The sequence below is a fragment of the Amblyomma maculatum genome, chromosome 2, assembly GCF_055883805.1.
Source record: "Amblyomma maculatum isolate TAMU_Amacu chromosome 2, ASM5588380v1, whole genome shotgun sequence".
NCBI lineage: Eukaryota > Metazoa > Arthropoda > Arachnida > Ixodida > Ixodidae > Amblyomma > Amblyomma maculatum.
The window spans coordinates 23,538,676-23,553,156 of record NC_139345.1 but is presented as its reverse complement, the minus strand read 5'-3'; the positions used below and the strand labels follow the sequence as shown (position 1 = coordinate 23,553,156).

The following is a 14,481-nucleotide window of genomic DNA, read 5'->3' as shown; positions in this document are numbered from 1 at the left end:
ACGAGTGAAACTAAACACCGCTTCTGCTTCTCCCTCTTTCCCTTGTGTTTTATTATTGTTCCTCTCCATTGTGAAGAAACTTCCTGGGTATCTTCGCTCAAGCTTTTGTGAGTGCCCTAACTGTACGTCCATAAAGGGCTTGGTAAGAATAGGAGAAAATAATATTAAAATAGTGCAAAGAATAACAAACATGAACCACAAGTATGCACCTCAGCGCGAATTTGGTGCCTGGCCCGCACAGCTTGATTCGGATCGAGCAGCTTGCAGCCACTATTCTGTGCGAAGCTTCTGCTCGCTGATACCTCATTGCCAGCTGCAATAACATGCCAATATTAATTTATGGTGCAATTTACACGAAATGTGTGAGGATTTGTGTCGCTTATTATTGGTTTTGTTAGTCGGTAGACTAGTTGAATCCCTCTAGGTGCAGTAGATTAGTAATAAGGGAGTAATAATCATATACATCCAAGCGCAGCCGTACGGCTACTAAGTAAGGCTGCGCAGCTTTTTAGAGTTCATAGTTAAATAAAAATTCCAGGACAAATTTTTCTTTAACTAAGAAATTTCTGAGAAAGCTGTATAACTTTTCTTTGTAGCCGTATTGCCGCGCTTGGATAGATGTCAATGAGCAATTACTCCCTTATTATTGTCAGTCAAACATCAGCGAAATATTTGGAGTGACTACAGCACCTTGTCAAATGCTAAAGCTTTCTGTACACGCAACAGCTACGAAAGTTGAACCCTCTTCGTTCTATTCAGTGGAGAACGAAAGGCAAATAAGTGCTCGTGGATTACAAAACTGCACTACTCAATGTGAGAGACGTCGTAGCGAGACCTGGTGTCTACTTCGTCTACCTGCCACGTCACTTGAGGCGAAACCGCCATATGTACCGCTATAACAAAAGCGGTACTAGTTGTAATCGGCATCGGGGCATTAAAAATCCCTCTCCACTTTTTGCCATCTCCACGGCTCTCCGAAGCGGTGAGGGAAGCGACCGCGGCAACTTCGTAGCAAGGAAACATAAACAGAGAGGGCGTCGGAGTAGAGAGCGTTTGAGAGGAAAATACACTTGTTAATTTGTTTACAGGAGGCGAAAAGCGCTGTATCTGTCTCATTTACTGAACTACACCGTAATGGAAGGGAGGAAGGCGTGAATGAAAGAGGAAAAATAAGGAATTGCCGTAGTGGAGGGCTGCGGAATAATTTCGACCACCTGAGCATCTCCAACGTGCACTGATATCGTACAACACACAAACGCCTTTTGTATTTTGCCTCCATGGAAACGCGACCCGACTCGAACCATCCAGCTCAATAGCAGATCATCCTAATTACAGGGTCACCGCGCAGGGTAGGGCGTGAGAGGAGTTCACAGTAATAAAACTGCAGATGGCGTCGGCAGAGATGGTTAACGGATAGACTGCTTCGAGTTACACGAATTGCGGCCAAACACGCATCGATTGCAGCGACAGCTCAAGAATGGCTTGCAGTCCAGGACACGGATGGGGACACGTCGGATAGATAGATGAAACATAAAAACGTCCCCTTTGGGGAGGGGTGGTGGAAGTTCCCACCATGTTCGGAATTTTTGTTTTGTTTTTTTTTTTTTTCTGTTTTTAAAATTTTTAATTTGGTTATTAATCCACCAACTATTTCTTCATGACGTGGATCATAAGTACCCACACGACGAAAGGCCTTGAGGGTAAATAAATAAATTAATTTCAGTTACTAAATTTTATTTCTACCTTTTTAACCTTATGTCATCTTCCGGCTTTTCAGCCACCAATCTTCCAATCGCTTTTTGCTAACTTGCTCCGCAAATTCGTTCACGCGACCACTGATGTCACAGGGGCGTGAAAGAAAGTGGCTGCGTCTGCATCGGCATCCGAATGGATACCATCACATTCGAGTATAGGATATTTATTTGTTTATGCGGATTTACCGCATACTGTGCATATGTCACCGTCTCGGCAAAATCTCTTTTTGTAGCTGCGTGTTCCAAGGCACCCAGATATCGCTTTAAAAAGTATAGGCACTGAAAGAAAGATTGCTCCCTGATCTTCCTGGGCGCAAAACCTCAGCGCCTTGCAGCAGTCGCGGCGAGAATAAGCGGAGAATCAAGGCACGCCCTTCTACTGTTCACTGGAGCAAAAACAAATTCACGCAGTTAATGCGATTGATACTGATTGAAATGCGTTCGCATGTGGGCTTCGATTTTGCTACTGCTTTGTGATTAATTAAATTCATTTAGCATGCATCGGTGATTGAAACCTCCCGCCGTTCCGTCTGGCTTGCTCCATCATTAGATGGCTCTTCCTCGCGGACTTTCTTCTCTTCTCTTCCCCCTGGTCCAGCTTCGTATTAACCTTGGGGACAGCCTTCTTCCGCCCACGATGTCGGGCCTTCGCCCTCTCAACTCAAGGTGTCCTGCTGCTGCTCAAGGAGCATGTCCTGCCGACATCCCCAGACATGGAGAACACATAGTACTAGCCCTCGATCCCCGCGCAACATTTAATTGGCGTGAGCCATGCCACCGTCCCCAGCACCCTCACCTCCCTGGACTGCGGTTCATCGCACGGTCTGTGTTAAAGCCTTCCTAGCCCCACACAGCCACGATCGGCATCGGCAATCTTCGCTCTGACCCTTACCGCCTTCTCAGCAAATGACCTCTGTGCCTGTGACCTCGCCTTATTGCCTCTTTAATTTGGCCGTGACAGGGCTCCCGGCATGCCTCACCGTACCGCTCGAGTCAAAATACTTCTGCGTCGTGACTCCATGCAAACATCCATTACCGTTGCGTCGACGTCGCCAGCTTGCGATGGCGGCAGCAGTCAAATCAAATCAAATCAAATCAGTTTTATTTTCCAACAAGTGGATGGTCGCCTGGGCTAAAAGCTGTACAAACAGCTTGACAGAGGCCCAGGAAACCGGTACACAACAGAGCAGGAGCAAACAGCAGATTCCAAAAGTTCGTTAACAATATGACCATGACACCAAAAGTATTATACAATGTATATCTCTGCAGCACGATATGAACACAAAACAAAAAAAAGTTGATCAATGATGAAAACAATGGAACAAGCTCAATGCAGAAAGTTCGTAAAGGTGAGTATGATATTTAAAGAACACATGCATGAATAGATTATATATGCACGAAGTAGGTTCTTAACTGCTTAGGACTAAAACCAACTGTGTTTTTATGTTTGTTGAGACAAACGGGAAGATTATGAGCCAAGGATTGTACTTTGTGCGCAAACCACCACCTCATACCGCAGTGCCCCCCCCCCCCCCTCCTTTTTTTTTTTCCTTTCGGAATCACAACAGATGCTGATCGTAGAAGCTTATGCAAAGGGCACTATAGCACTTTGCAATTGGTGCGAGATCAACAGCTTTGTTAAAACTTTGCGACTTTCGTATGCAGCGAAGCTCAAGCCAGAACGCAAATATTTGCGTAAAAAAATAGCCCGAGAGCCAAATTTTAAAGATGCACAATATCCTCACAAGATTACCAGAAAGGGTTAAAACATTGCAGCTTTTTGTCTTTCTGGAACGCGCGGAGTGTGAAATGGTTTCTCTCTAGAATTGTTCTATAACACGCTTTCGTACATGTCTGGTTCGCATTTGTTCTCCTCGTGTGAGCTATACTGTAGGCTTTGTATGACTGGCAAGCCATACAAAACCTATAAGCCCTAATAAACCTCTAAACTTACAAACAAATGCACGCGCCGCGCGGACGCTGAGAACAGGCGAGGATTATACGTAAACATGCATATGACACACGCTGCGTCGTCGCTGCTGCAGGGCCGGTACTTAAGCGAAAGAAAGCAGTGCCTAAAGGTTTCTTTTTGGCAACATTCTTTGCGTCTTTCCTGGGATACCAATGTTAAAATATTGAACAGTATAGATGCATTCCCGCAGTAATATAACCCGGGCGTAACACGGATTTTATAGCATTTTAACGCATCCGGCATCGTTATCGGCGTTCAGCTGACACGGCCGCACACTGACTGGACATTATGTTTGGCAGGAGCTGCAACTCGGGCCTCTTCTTTCACAAAGGAGGGTGATATTAGAATCTGCCTGCCAGGACCCTTGCATTCACGTTACCCATAGGTCCCGCAGGCACATTCATACGGCTTGGTTATAGCGGGTCTTTATATGTAGGGTGGTAGCCTACGCTACGCGTCACACCCTTAAAAGCGGAGCATAAATGTCCCGCATTTTTTTTTTTTTGTCCTTCACTCTCGTTTTTAAGACGACGGATGACGTTGGGCATTGTGTGTATGTACTTTCTGATGAGTTGGCGTTGTCTCATTCATTTATCATTTTTCTTTCTTTCAACCAGTAGCCGCTTCGCAGTCCTGTCCGGCATCGGGGCCCGCTGGTCGTAGCGAAGCCGCATTCTCGCCTTCTCTTTTTCTTCTCTCTTTTGCACTGTCGTTGCGCCTGCCATCATTGCTCCCCCTCCTTCTTCCGCCGTTCGGAGACGTGGACGCGCGCAGCAGCAAATAGGGAGCTGGCCGCTGAAATCTGCCGTTGGCTCGCTCTCACTAGCTTGTTATCACCATTTGGACGCGTCGTACGGTTTCGCCGTAAATATAAAATACAACAACAATATAAAGATACATACAGAAATAGAAAAAAAAAAAAAGAAGGCGCACGAAAATGAAGCGCCAGGCTTGTTTGTGTTGGTGAAGTTGAGTAGATGAAAACAAAAAAACTAGTTAGCTCTTTGCAGCGCGCGCAGCACTGCACTCACTTCGATTTCTGACGCGCCTAGTCGGCGATGCAAACGACTTCCGCATTGTAATGGCTTGGCCGTCTCTGTTCTTTGTTTACATGGCGTCTCGTTTCGTCTTTCTCTCGCGATTTGTCGGGGAATCCCCTACCGTCTATATGACTAAATAAATAAATAAATAAAAAAAAACGCGCCACGTTTTGCTGTCGGCGAAGGTGCCCCAAAACACCCATGCTTGGAGGTGCAGTTCGTTTCTCCTCGCCGCTTTTTCTCCCACCTAGACGTTGCAGACGTGAACGAGTGGAAGCCATAGGAGGAGACCTGTTTCTTATTTATTTATTTATTTACAAATACTGCCGGCTCTTTTGTGAGAGATGTAGCAGGGTACAGTGCATTTGAATACAACGGCAAAAATATTCAGTAACATGGTTAGGCATGAAGCTCTTCCTGAAACTGATCGACCTAAAATAAAGGCAGAGAACTTTCTAAATCTCTATGTAATTTAACAATCTCTGTCAAAAAGAAAAAAAAAATCTTTAAGCATCTTAAGCATGAAGGGTAAGGAACCACGGAGGGCTACACGCGGTTACAGTTACAAGGAGTAGGCAGCGATAGTAAGAGGAAAAAAAAAGAGGGGGGCAAGAAAAGTGTTTTACGGGCCTTTTAAATGAAACTGTGCGACGCAACGGACTCGCTTTTTTATATATATATGCATATGGGAAAGCAACGGATGGAGTTATGTATTGAGCCAGACCTTGGAGCATGCCTGTTGCGCATTCATTCCCGATTAAAAATGCTGTTGGCATTCGCCCTGGTTATGAACGTCGAAGACTTTTAGCGTCATGTGACGTTGCGCGCCTTTAATTCCTGGTCAAGCACGTTTGATTTCTCAAATATTTCCCGCTGTGATCGATCGCACCGTTGCGAGCATTAATCGCGCGCGCCGGATATTTGCACGGGTGAAAAATGACAGCGCATGTTCCCATTAATTTTGCAATCGCGGAAAAGAGCTGTTCTTCCTAGACGCCCTGATGTTGGCGATCGAATGGTAGTGGTTTGTCGCCGCTATGTGGCTTTCGGGGTCGGCTTTGCTGCACGACTGTGGATCGAAGTTTCCCACGGACGTGAGAGGTAGGATTGCTTATTTTTTAGCGTTGTGCTCTGGACAATGAACATTTATTCGAGGCAAGCTTAATACTACAGGGTGCGGTTTTCTAGCATCTGCTGTTGCGCCACGTTATCGCTATTGTGGGAAAAAAGTGCACATAACGAATTCCGTCCAAGAAACGTTATTCAATTTAATTTCCTTAAAACCTCGGAATGCGCAGTTCGCTAATCTCACCCGATTTATGGCAGTGGTATCGGAATCCGCTGTCCCCTTCTGTGCAAAGTGCACCGCTTCCTTTTAGCGAGGTTCTCGTCAATTAAGCTAACGCCACACTAAAGCTTGTCACAGATTATGTCGCTGGCTTGTAAGAGAAGGACAATTAGTGGTTTTCCGCGATACTACCGCTTTGCGGAGGTCTCTTTCAAAGCTCTCAGTAATGGAGTGGCCACAGACTATCAGGTTTACATTTTACGACACCCTAAAGCTATAGCGGTCGACAAATTCATCTCTTGCGAGACCTTCGTAGACTCAGATAATTAAGATAGTTTAGCGTCCTTGAAGGCACGCTGGAGATTACCAGGGCGTATTTATCATGGAGCATGCAAACGCAGCGGAGTGCCCTGATACTTGCGGATGACAGTCACACGATCCAACCGTTTTTATTTTGTTTCAAACCTACACATCTCCACCGTGTGCGCGACTTGCGTGAGTAAACAATGTGTGTTGAGAATGCGGGAGCTTTCGGTCCAGAATTGCACCTCTATTCTATGCATGCGTTTAATACCTTTTTGTGTACCAAACAGACACGGCAGGAAGTATATTGAAGCGGAAGCTTCACTACGGGCACCAACTCGAGCCTTCAGTGCCAGTGGGTGCCTGAAAGAACGCCAACTCGGGTCTCTCCTTTCATATGGGAGGGTGATATCAGAATCAGCCTGCCAGAACCCTTTACATTCACGTTACCCCTAGCACACGCAAGCACGTCCATACGGCTTGGTTAAAGCGGGACTTTATATGTGGGCTGTTAACTTACGTTGAGCTTAAGTGTCCACAACAATGTAGCGCCCTACACTGACAAGGCGTGATAGGGGAATAATGTAGCAGGAAAAAAAGGCTGCCGCATCCATCCTGGTTTACCCAGAGCTAAACCACACCTGTTTTCAGCGCCGCCTCCTGTCGAAGCCAGAGCTCACTGATTCGAAGCGGTCCTGGATAAGTGATGCAAGAGCTTACTATACATTTATGCTCCTCTTTAACTCGTTTTTACGTGCTACGCTGATACGCAATGTCAACTTCCTTTGCTTCCATTTTCCCTTACGAAGCTGTTCTGCATCAGCAAAAATGCAGTAAAGATGCGCATCAAAACTATTGGCGAGCGGTTACGGTGCTCGACACTTGACGGCAAGCTAACCCTGCTTCTCTTGGAGGGGCACATATTTTTTTTGTTCATTTTTCTTATAATTTTGTCAAAACTGCGACGGGGCTCTAGAAGCACATTGACCGGATTAGCGGAGTTTTGTATTCACGGCGCCGCATTAAAGCTGTGCGGGAAAGCCAACTCCTCCACAGCGCATGGACCGTCCGCTCCGAGGTGGAGCTATTTTTGGCTACGACCGACAAGAACCTACGAGCGCAAACAGGTTAGGCTGCGGTGAATCACGCACAAACGATGCCGAGATGTGCAGGGAAGTAGAAAGGCACGAATCCCCGCTTTCGAGTCTTCTCTCGTGAGCACGGTTATAGAACAGAGTGGTTGTGCGCACTGTGTTATGCCACTGAGGCGGCGCGCATCTCGCCTCGCTCTTCAGCAGAAAAGGATCGAACAGAACATGCTGATGAGCGTAACGGTTTCATTCTCTGACCGAGTCTTCCATGACGTGTCAGAACTTACTCTCATTGCTAGGTGAACAAAGATCGCCGCCCTCGCTATTTAATATACGAAAGCGACGTAAAAACAGGCAGTAGAGTTTCATTACGCTCGCACTCCTTTCGCGGGTAATAGAACCGCTTGAACGTTTAAACTTGTCAATTGCAGTGCCTGGTCGTTCTTCACACTTTGCGATGCAACAGCGAGACGCTCTCCGACGTAGCATGTGTGCGCAGCTGGCGAACGCCAATGAACGTGATCGTTATTAGTAAATTATGTGCCTTGGTTCCAAGAATTATTGCTGCTTTAGGAAACCGAGTAACTCAAGCACGTCTTGAGCTGGGTCACTGACACAGAGATACGAGTCCAGACCGCTGTTCCAACGCAAGCGGTATGCGCGTAAGCGTCAGAGGCATCGGGGTTACCAGCGAAGGAGTCGACCAGCGTGGACGCGCAGTCCATTTTTAGAGTTCAGTCAGTACCGCGGACGTCCGGAGAGGGTTACGCTACCTGCTGCAACGACGAGCAGGCCGAGGGAAGCCAAGTGCGCTGCTCTTTCCGCGCGCTAATCGCCACCGAAACGTCACTTTCGTACAGCAAGGGAGCGCAGCGGCGCGCAGACGGTGGTGAGGGGTTGTCGTCCGACGGGGGAAGTGCGCAGGGCGACCAAGCACGCAAAGCGAGCGAGAGTGTTCTCCGGTAGGAAGGGCTCGCGTGGCGAGGGGTGATCGTCCGCAGCCAAGGCCGCCCGGCTGCGCCCAAACTCCGCTGCCCCAGTGGGCTGCAACTGGTTCCCGCCGCGGCCCTTGAACCGGGCCCCAAGGTCCCCGCACCGGCTCTTGACCCCCATCGATGCTTAAAGGGCGAGGGGGGAAGGAAGGAAGAACACGAGGACACCATAAGCGAAGTCGTCAGCTGGACAAGCTCGATGCAAGCTAGCGAGGAAGCGAAGTCAACGCGAACACACAGTCCTCCCCTATGCCGCGCCAGGAAGTTGTCGTGCTGGTGCAGAAGCTGCAGACTTTCATACTTCGCGTGTTGTTTTCGACCAATTCCCACAAATAATTGCTGTCAATGTGACCGAGATTCAGACAGTGTCTTAACTTCCTTGAGAAAAGGTGCTACTCAAACATGTGAAGAAAATATGCCCGCCTTTACAGCCATATAAATGTAATAGCTAATATTGAAAGTGACAGGCTTGCTATCAATGCCCATTCGAGGGCAATTCGGGTTCATTTAACAGCTTTTACGTGCAATAACACGAATTTCCTGTGAGTTTCAGGCAGTGGCAGAGCCAGAGCAGCAAGTGTGCACCAGGAACACAGCTACACAGGTCTCCATTCGTACATATTTATTAACAAGTAATATCATCTCGGAACAAATAAAATGAGGGCGATCTCTATAAAATCACTTGGCAATGTTTGTGCATAAACAAGATATTCTCACGTGGAGAGAGTAATAAAATACGAACCGATTGAATCTCAAAAGGTCGGATATAGCCATTGTGTATATGGATACTCTCCTCAGTAGTAGTAATAAGTATGAGCCTACGCACAGGTATTGCTAGGGGAGCCGCACGGGGTGGGCCGGCCTGAGTGGGGGAGGGTCCTGGCCGTGCGGCACGTAGCTCAAAATAGAGTAGTGTACATCATCTCTGTGGGGGCCACCATGAGGTGGGAGCCCGCCGTAAGTACGCGCACACAAGACGCTTCGTAACACCAAAAATACATATCTTCATCTGGGGGACATTTAAAATTTGAATAATAAAATATATCGGGGATTCCGGCGGGAAGCAAACAGCTCTCTGGGCAACACAAGTGAACAACTGAAGGGGCGCCGCCAACAGGACGTTGCATACGGGGGGCCTTATTGCCTGCCGGGACGAGCTGGCAGCTGCTGGGTTGTGAGCAACTGGAAGACTACGCGAACCGCGCAAAACTATAGTACACGATGGGTGAGGGCACGAAGGGGGACACGAAACAAAAGAGAGATGAGTATGTTCACAGAGGGGAGGACTATGTGCCTAGGAGTAGATGCGCATGGCATGCGCGCACGGCTGGTTGCACACAGGGCACAGGGGCTCGAGCTTGCCACACACCCGGTTGGCGCATTCCATGCAGAACATGTTGTGGCCGCAGGGCACCAGCGCCGCCACCACTTCGCTCTCAAAGCACACCACGCAGTCGCGCTTGCCCCTCTTGGGACCTGAGCCGAGTGAGTCGGTCGGCGAGCTGGCCACGCTGTCCACACCGCCATTGCGGGGCGCTGCTCGCCCCTCCCAGGGCAGGCCGGCAGGGTCAAAGGTTGGAGAGTCCCCAAGGCCCTCGTCAGACTCGTACGCGAAGCCATACAGCTTGGGGGGGAAGCCGAACACCTCCGAGAACTCCGAGGGCTCCTCTTCGCCAAGCCCACCACCTGTGCGCATGGCTATGTGCGCCTCGATCTCTCGCTTGGCCGCCTCCACGCTCTCCGGCAGGCCCGTCACCTCAAACACGGGCTCCTTGTCTCTGCTAGGGGTGACGATGTATGTGTTGGTCTGCTGCTGGATGCGCTTGATGGTGGCTCCCTTGGGTCCGACTACCAACCCCACCACTCTGTAGGGCACCCGCACCTGCAACGTCGTCTGGCCTGCATGCACCACCAAAGCCATCTCAACAGTCATTTCCAATGACAGCACAACAGTATACAACACCAAAAGGGGTTTCTAATTGGGCTAGTTGGTGATTGACATGTTCAAACATTGTTGCGCTTTTGAAAAACCTAACGATATGAGACACTCCAGTGTCTGGTGTCATTTTTTACGTCTAAGTTTTTCCAAAGCGCAAAGATGTTTGAACATACACCTTTCACTGGTGCAAGGAGATATGACTGTAATATGTTAATGATAAAGTATTGAGCGACAGAATAATATGTGCAATGTTCCCTCACATGTGGACCCATTGGTCAGCCCTCGTGATTTATACCCGTCATTATCAGCCAGGGAATGTTCAGTGTAGGACAGAGGCCTCTCTCTCAAGTCCTTTCCTGCTCCAGCCAGACCATCCCATCAAACCTTCAGAACCTACCTGGATGCTTATTCTGACAATACTAGCTATGTTTTCCTTCCTGCAACAGACCACTAGTTGCCTGTTCTGAGCTTTACATATATTATCCACGCTCATTTCTTCCATTTGATTGCTACTGGATCATTGGCTAACAGTATTACCCACCCAGTTGCAGCACTATATGCAAATACTGGCTAGCTGCTATTGTCAAAATAAATGTACCTGCCAAATGTACACTATGCCCTTAATCCTCCTAGGAATTTCAGTCGCAATCCTGGATGCGCTGTCACTACTTAACACAGAAAATTTTGAATACTCCCCTACCTGTCATAAAACTTGTGAATTGAAGGTATGTGGCAAATAAAGCTTTGGCCAACCACGCACCATCCTTATCCCACTTCCACTCTCGTGACAGTTTACAACACATGAGAGCATAGGAGCAATAGCCGCAAAGCTTACCTGGAATGTTTGAATTGGGGCCTGGAGCCAGGCTGCCGTTGAGGTGGTTTTTCCGCTGTGCCCGGATCTGGCTGAAATGCTCAGCTGCTGATAGGATTTCTCGCTTGGCGGCTGCAACATCTTCTTTCCTGCCAGTGACCACAAACACAGGCTCCTCCCCTCGAACCGGTGTTTTGATGTATGTATTGGTCTTGGCACGAAGAGCCTTGATTTTGCAGCCTGAACACATATGAAGCAAAAAAAAAGCGAAAATAAAAGAACAGCTTACTGGAACGCAGTTTACGCGCGCAATACAACTTCAGGGACGGATTTTGTGCTAGCGCTTTCCTTGCGAACAGCGCTTCGTAAATACAGAATCAAGCAAGACATCACCTTATCTTCATTGCATATTTGTCGGAAAATTACTGCGAATAAGCAAGGGTTGCAGCTGTGGCGCCACTTCCGACAGCAGTACAACGAATTGCCCCGTGGTTGATTTCGTTTAACAGCTAATGTCCTGCCTATAATAGTATGTTTCCATTTCGAAAAAGCTACGCTTGTACGCGTAGATGTATAGCTTATTACAGTGCTATCAACAAAGTCGTATCGCGTCTGCGCGCGACTTGCACTGCAGTGAACGAAGCTATACACATAAACACCGAATTACATTACACAGCTGCAGCTGACAATAGCGGTGGCGTTTATCTCGCGATCTCCGTAATTCCAGATATTTAAGGGGGAAAAAAAAATACTGGCTCTCATTAAGAGTAAAAACTGGAGCTCGCTTTCATCGAGGGCCTCAACAGACACTCACGCACAGCAAGTGACCAAAATAGCGAGCAGTAATCGCGAGCCTGTAGAACTCGTGTTTGCCGAGAAACGCTACTTGCAGGCGCGGTTATCCAGCCATTTCGTAAATTCACCTGCGCTCCGCCAAGTCAAGCGTGCGAACTATCGGGCGGCACAGCCGAGCCGGTGTCTGCACGCCGGTCGGCATCCAAGCGAAGCGTTCCGTTGGCCGCCTTAACTAGCGGATCGCTCCAGCATTGGAGCAGCGGCCGCGGAGCTAGGGCCGCAGGAGAAGGAGACCCGGGCCCTAGAGGCTCTAAAAGTAGCACGTCCAGAATAGCTGCCCGAGCAGCGCGGCACGGCTGGACAAAGGCCGGAACACGAGCGGCGAATGCGCGCGGTGCCCGGAGACGTGCTAGGCCTACGCCGCTGCTAGACAAAGGCTCATCATGTGCCTCAAAGAAAGTGTGCTGTTCAAAACACACCCAAGACACGAACACGCACGGCCGTAGCGACTGGGGAGGCCGGGGAGAAAAGATAGCGGGTCGCCTCGGAGAAGGAAGCGCAGAGGGGACAGGATGTGAGCCGGCAGCGCGCAACAACAAAGGGCACGCCGACCGGGGATTTAAACACGCACTGCACGCCGAAAACGCTGCGTCCTGGGCCGCGCTGAGGGCTAGAGGAGCACAGACCCCGGGCGGACTGCGCTGCGTGCTCGCTCGCATCTCTGACGCTCCAAATATAGCGAGCGGAGAAGCGTCACGAACAAAGACAACAAAGAGCGACGTCTCACCTTGCCGGCCGACGATCTCCGCGACGTGCTCGGAACTAGGCACAGGGACGCACTCCGTCGTGTTCTGGCTTTTTTTGTTCCTCGTGTCCGCTTCCAGGTTAGGGTGCAGAGAGTCATTTTCGTTGTTCAGTCCCAGCATGGAGAGCTCGAGCGCTAACTGCAGCGCTCGTTGGTCTTCGAGACCCCCACTGCTGCGCTCCATCTCGGGAAACAGACTAGCAGGCATCACAGGGGGGTGGCCCTTGCAGGTCGTACAAAACTGACAAAACGTGTATAGTGGTGTTGTATCAAAAGAATATAAAAATAATGTTACACTTTGCACAGAGAGGCGAGAGCTCGGCGCACAACCAGAGTCGTGCCTCCCCGAGCACAACCTGAGCCGCACTGGTCGCGCCCGCCCGGTGCGTTCAATCGCAGCCCGCGCTCTTCCAGCGACGCCGCTGTACGGTGACGTCAGGCGCGAGGCGGCGCTGTTGTCGGCAGAGAACCCTTGCAATGGCGCAGAGCACAGACAACGTTGCAGCAGTGGGAGCGCCGTGTGCTGTGAAGCGCGGCGTGTGCAACCGTCTGGCTGCCCGTCTGGAAGCCTAACCAATCACGAGGCAGCGTCTCCCTCACTCAGTATCTCGGCTTTGTGCGAGCACTGATGCTCCTCTGCTCATATGCAATGTTCAGAAGCGCTTGTTGAAGGCGTGCCCGCTGTGATGAACGACGTTTCGGCCTTCTTTGTCTCACACGAGGCAACGTTCTCAGAGGCGAAGCTGTGAACAAGATGCTACGGTTTTGAGCCGTATCATCCTTGCATATCGCCTTGCAGCTGTTTGCTTTGTATCTGCTGCAACGTTGGCTAGGGTTGTGCAGATTATTTTTCTTGTATGTCGTCTGCTCACTGCGTTCAGAAATGCCGCACGCTGTTGCCTGCAAGTGGGGATATGCGCTGTTCTTCGGCTGAGAGAGTTCATGCGCCGTCGATTTCGCAGTGATCGGGCTGTTATCGCTGGTATTTTTTTTTCTTTTTGTATCACCTGATTTTGACATCCATTTACGTTCAAGCGGGCCATGGGCCAGGAACATGTGAGGGCACCTGACATCCGATAAAGGGGGTGATAAGCAAACGGCTCAATGGACTCGGCCGCTTCTAAAGAGCGAATGTACAATGCCAAGCAGGCCTTGACCGTGTGCATGGCATCACTTTCTGTGGGAACTGGGTTGAAAGCGGCAAATTCCACTCGGTTTTTCTTCTTTTCTTCTCCGCCCCTTTTGCGGCTGCGTTCATTTTCGTACAACCTGGCCCGGCTTCCTGTCGCCGTCGCCAGAAGAAGAAAGGCGTCCCCCTCCCTGGAAGAAGAGGGGCTGTTGAACACTGCCGCCGCCTCAGGGAGGAGGGGCACCGCGCCACGCCGAGCGTGAAGCGGCAGTTGAGCGGTCGTGCGCGCCTCTCTTCCCCCTCTCCCGATCACTGCACCCTTCTCCTCTCCCACGGCAGTTTTCTTCTTGGGAGTCGGCGTGAACCAGGGGAAAGGACTGGCGACCAATGCCTGTCTGGCCGGAAAAATGAAAGAAATAAAAAGAAAGCGACTGCATCAGCAACGGAACAAGAAGAACGTGTTGGTCGATCGGCAGAGGCAGCGGCACTGCTGGAATTTGTGGCGGACCCAAAAAGGACAAGGCAGCAAGAGTAGAACCAGCAACGCCGCCGGATACGG

At 49.6% G+C, this 14,481-nt stretch overlaps 1 protein-coding gene across 1 annotated transcript; it reads right to left on the bottom strand.

The window, feature by feature from the left end:
• Nucleotides 1-9,025: 9,025 nt before the first annotated feature.
• LOC146198129 (RNA-binding protein MEX3B) lies at nt 9,026-13,218 on the bottom strand. The gene is made up of 3 exons (XM_084593454.1): nt 12,776-13,218; nt 11,215-11,433; nt 9,026-10,339 (listed from the first exon to the last, which is right to left on the bottom strand). The coding sequence occupies exons 1-3, from the start codon at nt 12,999-13,001 to the stop codon at nt 9,735-9,737; spliced, it is 1,050 nt and encodes a 349-aa protein (XP_084449580.1). The 5' UTR covers nt 13,002-13,218; the 3' UTR covers nt 9,026-9,734.
• Between the last annotated feature and the right edge of the window lie 1,263 nt (nt 13,219-14,481).

What these genes read in the sequence shown, in the direction of transcription:
- LOC146198129 (XM_084593454.1), bottom strand. Translation starts at nt 13,001, where the DNA reads ATGCCTGCTAGTCTGTTTCCCGAGATGGAGCGCAGCAGTGGGGGTCTC. An exon ending in GGAGATCGTCGGCCGGCAAG is followed by an intron (nt 11,434 to 12,775) that starts GTGAGACGTCGC and finishes ATATGTGTTCAG; the next exon opens with GCTGCAAAATCAAGGCTCTT. An exon ending in CCCCAATTCAAACATTCCAG is followed by an intron (nt 10,340 to 11,214) that starts GTAAGCTTTGCG and finishes TGGTGCATGCAG; the next exon opens with GCCAGACGACGTTGCAGGTG.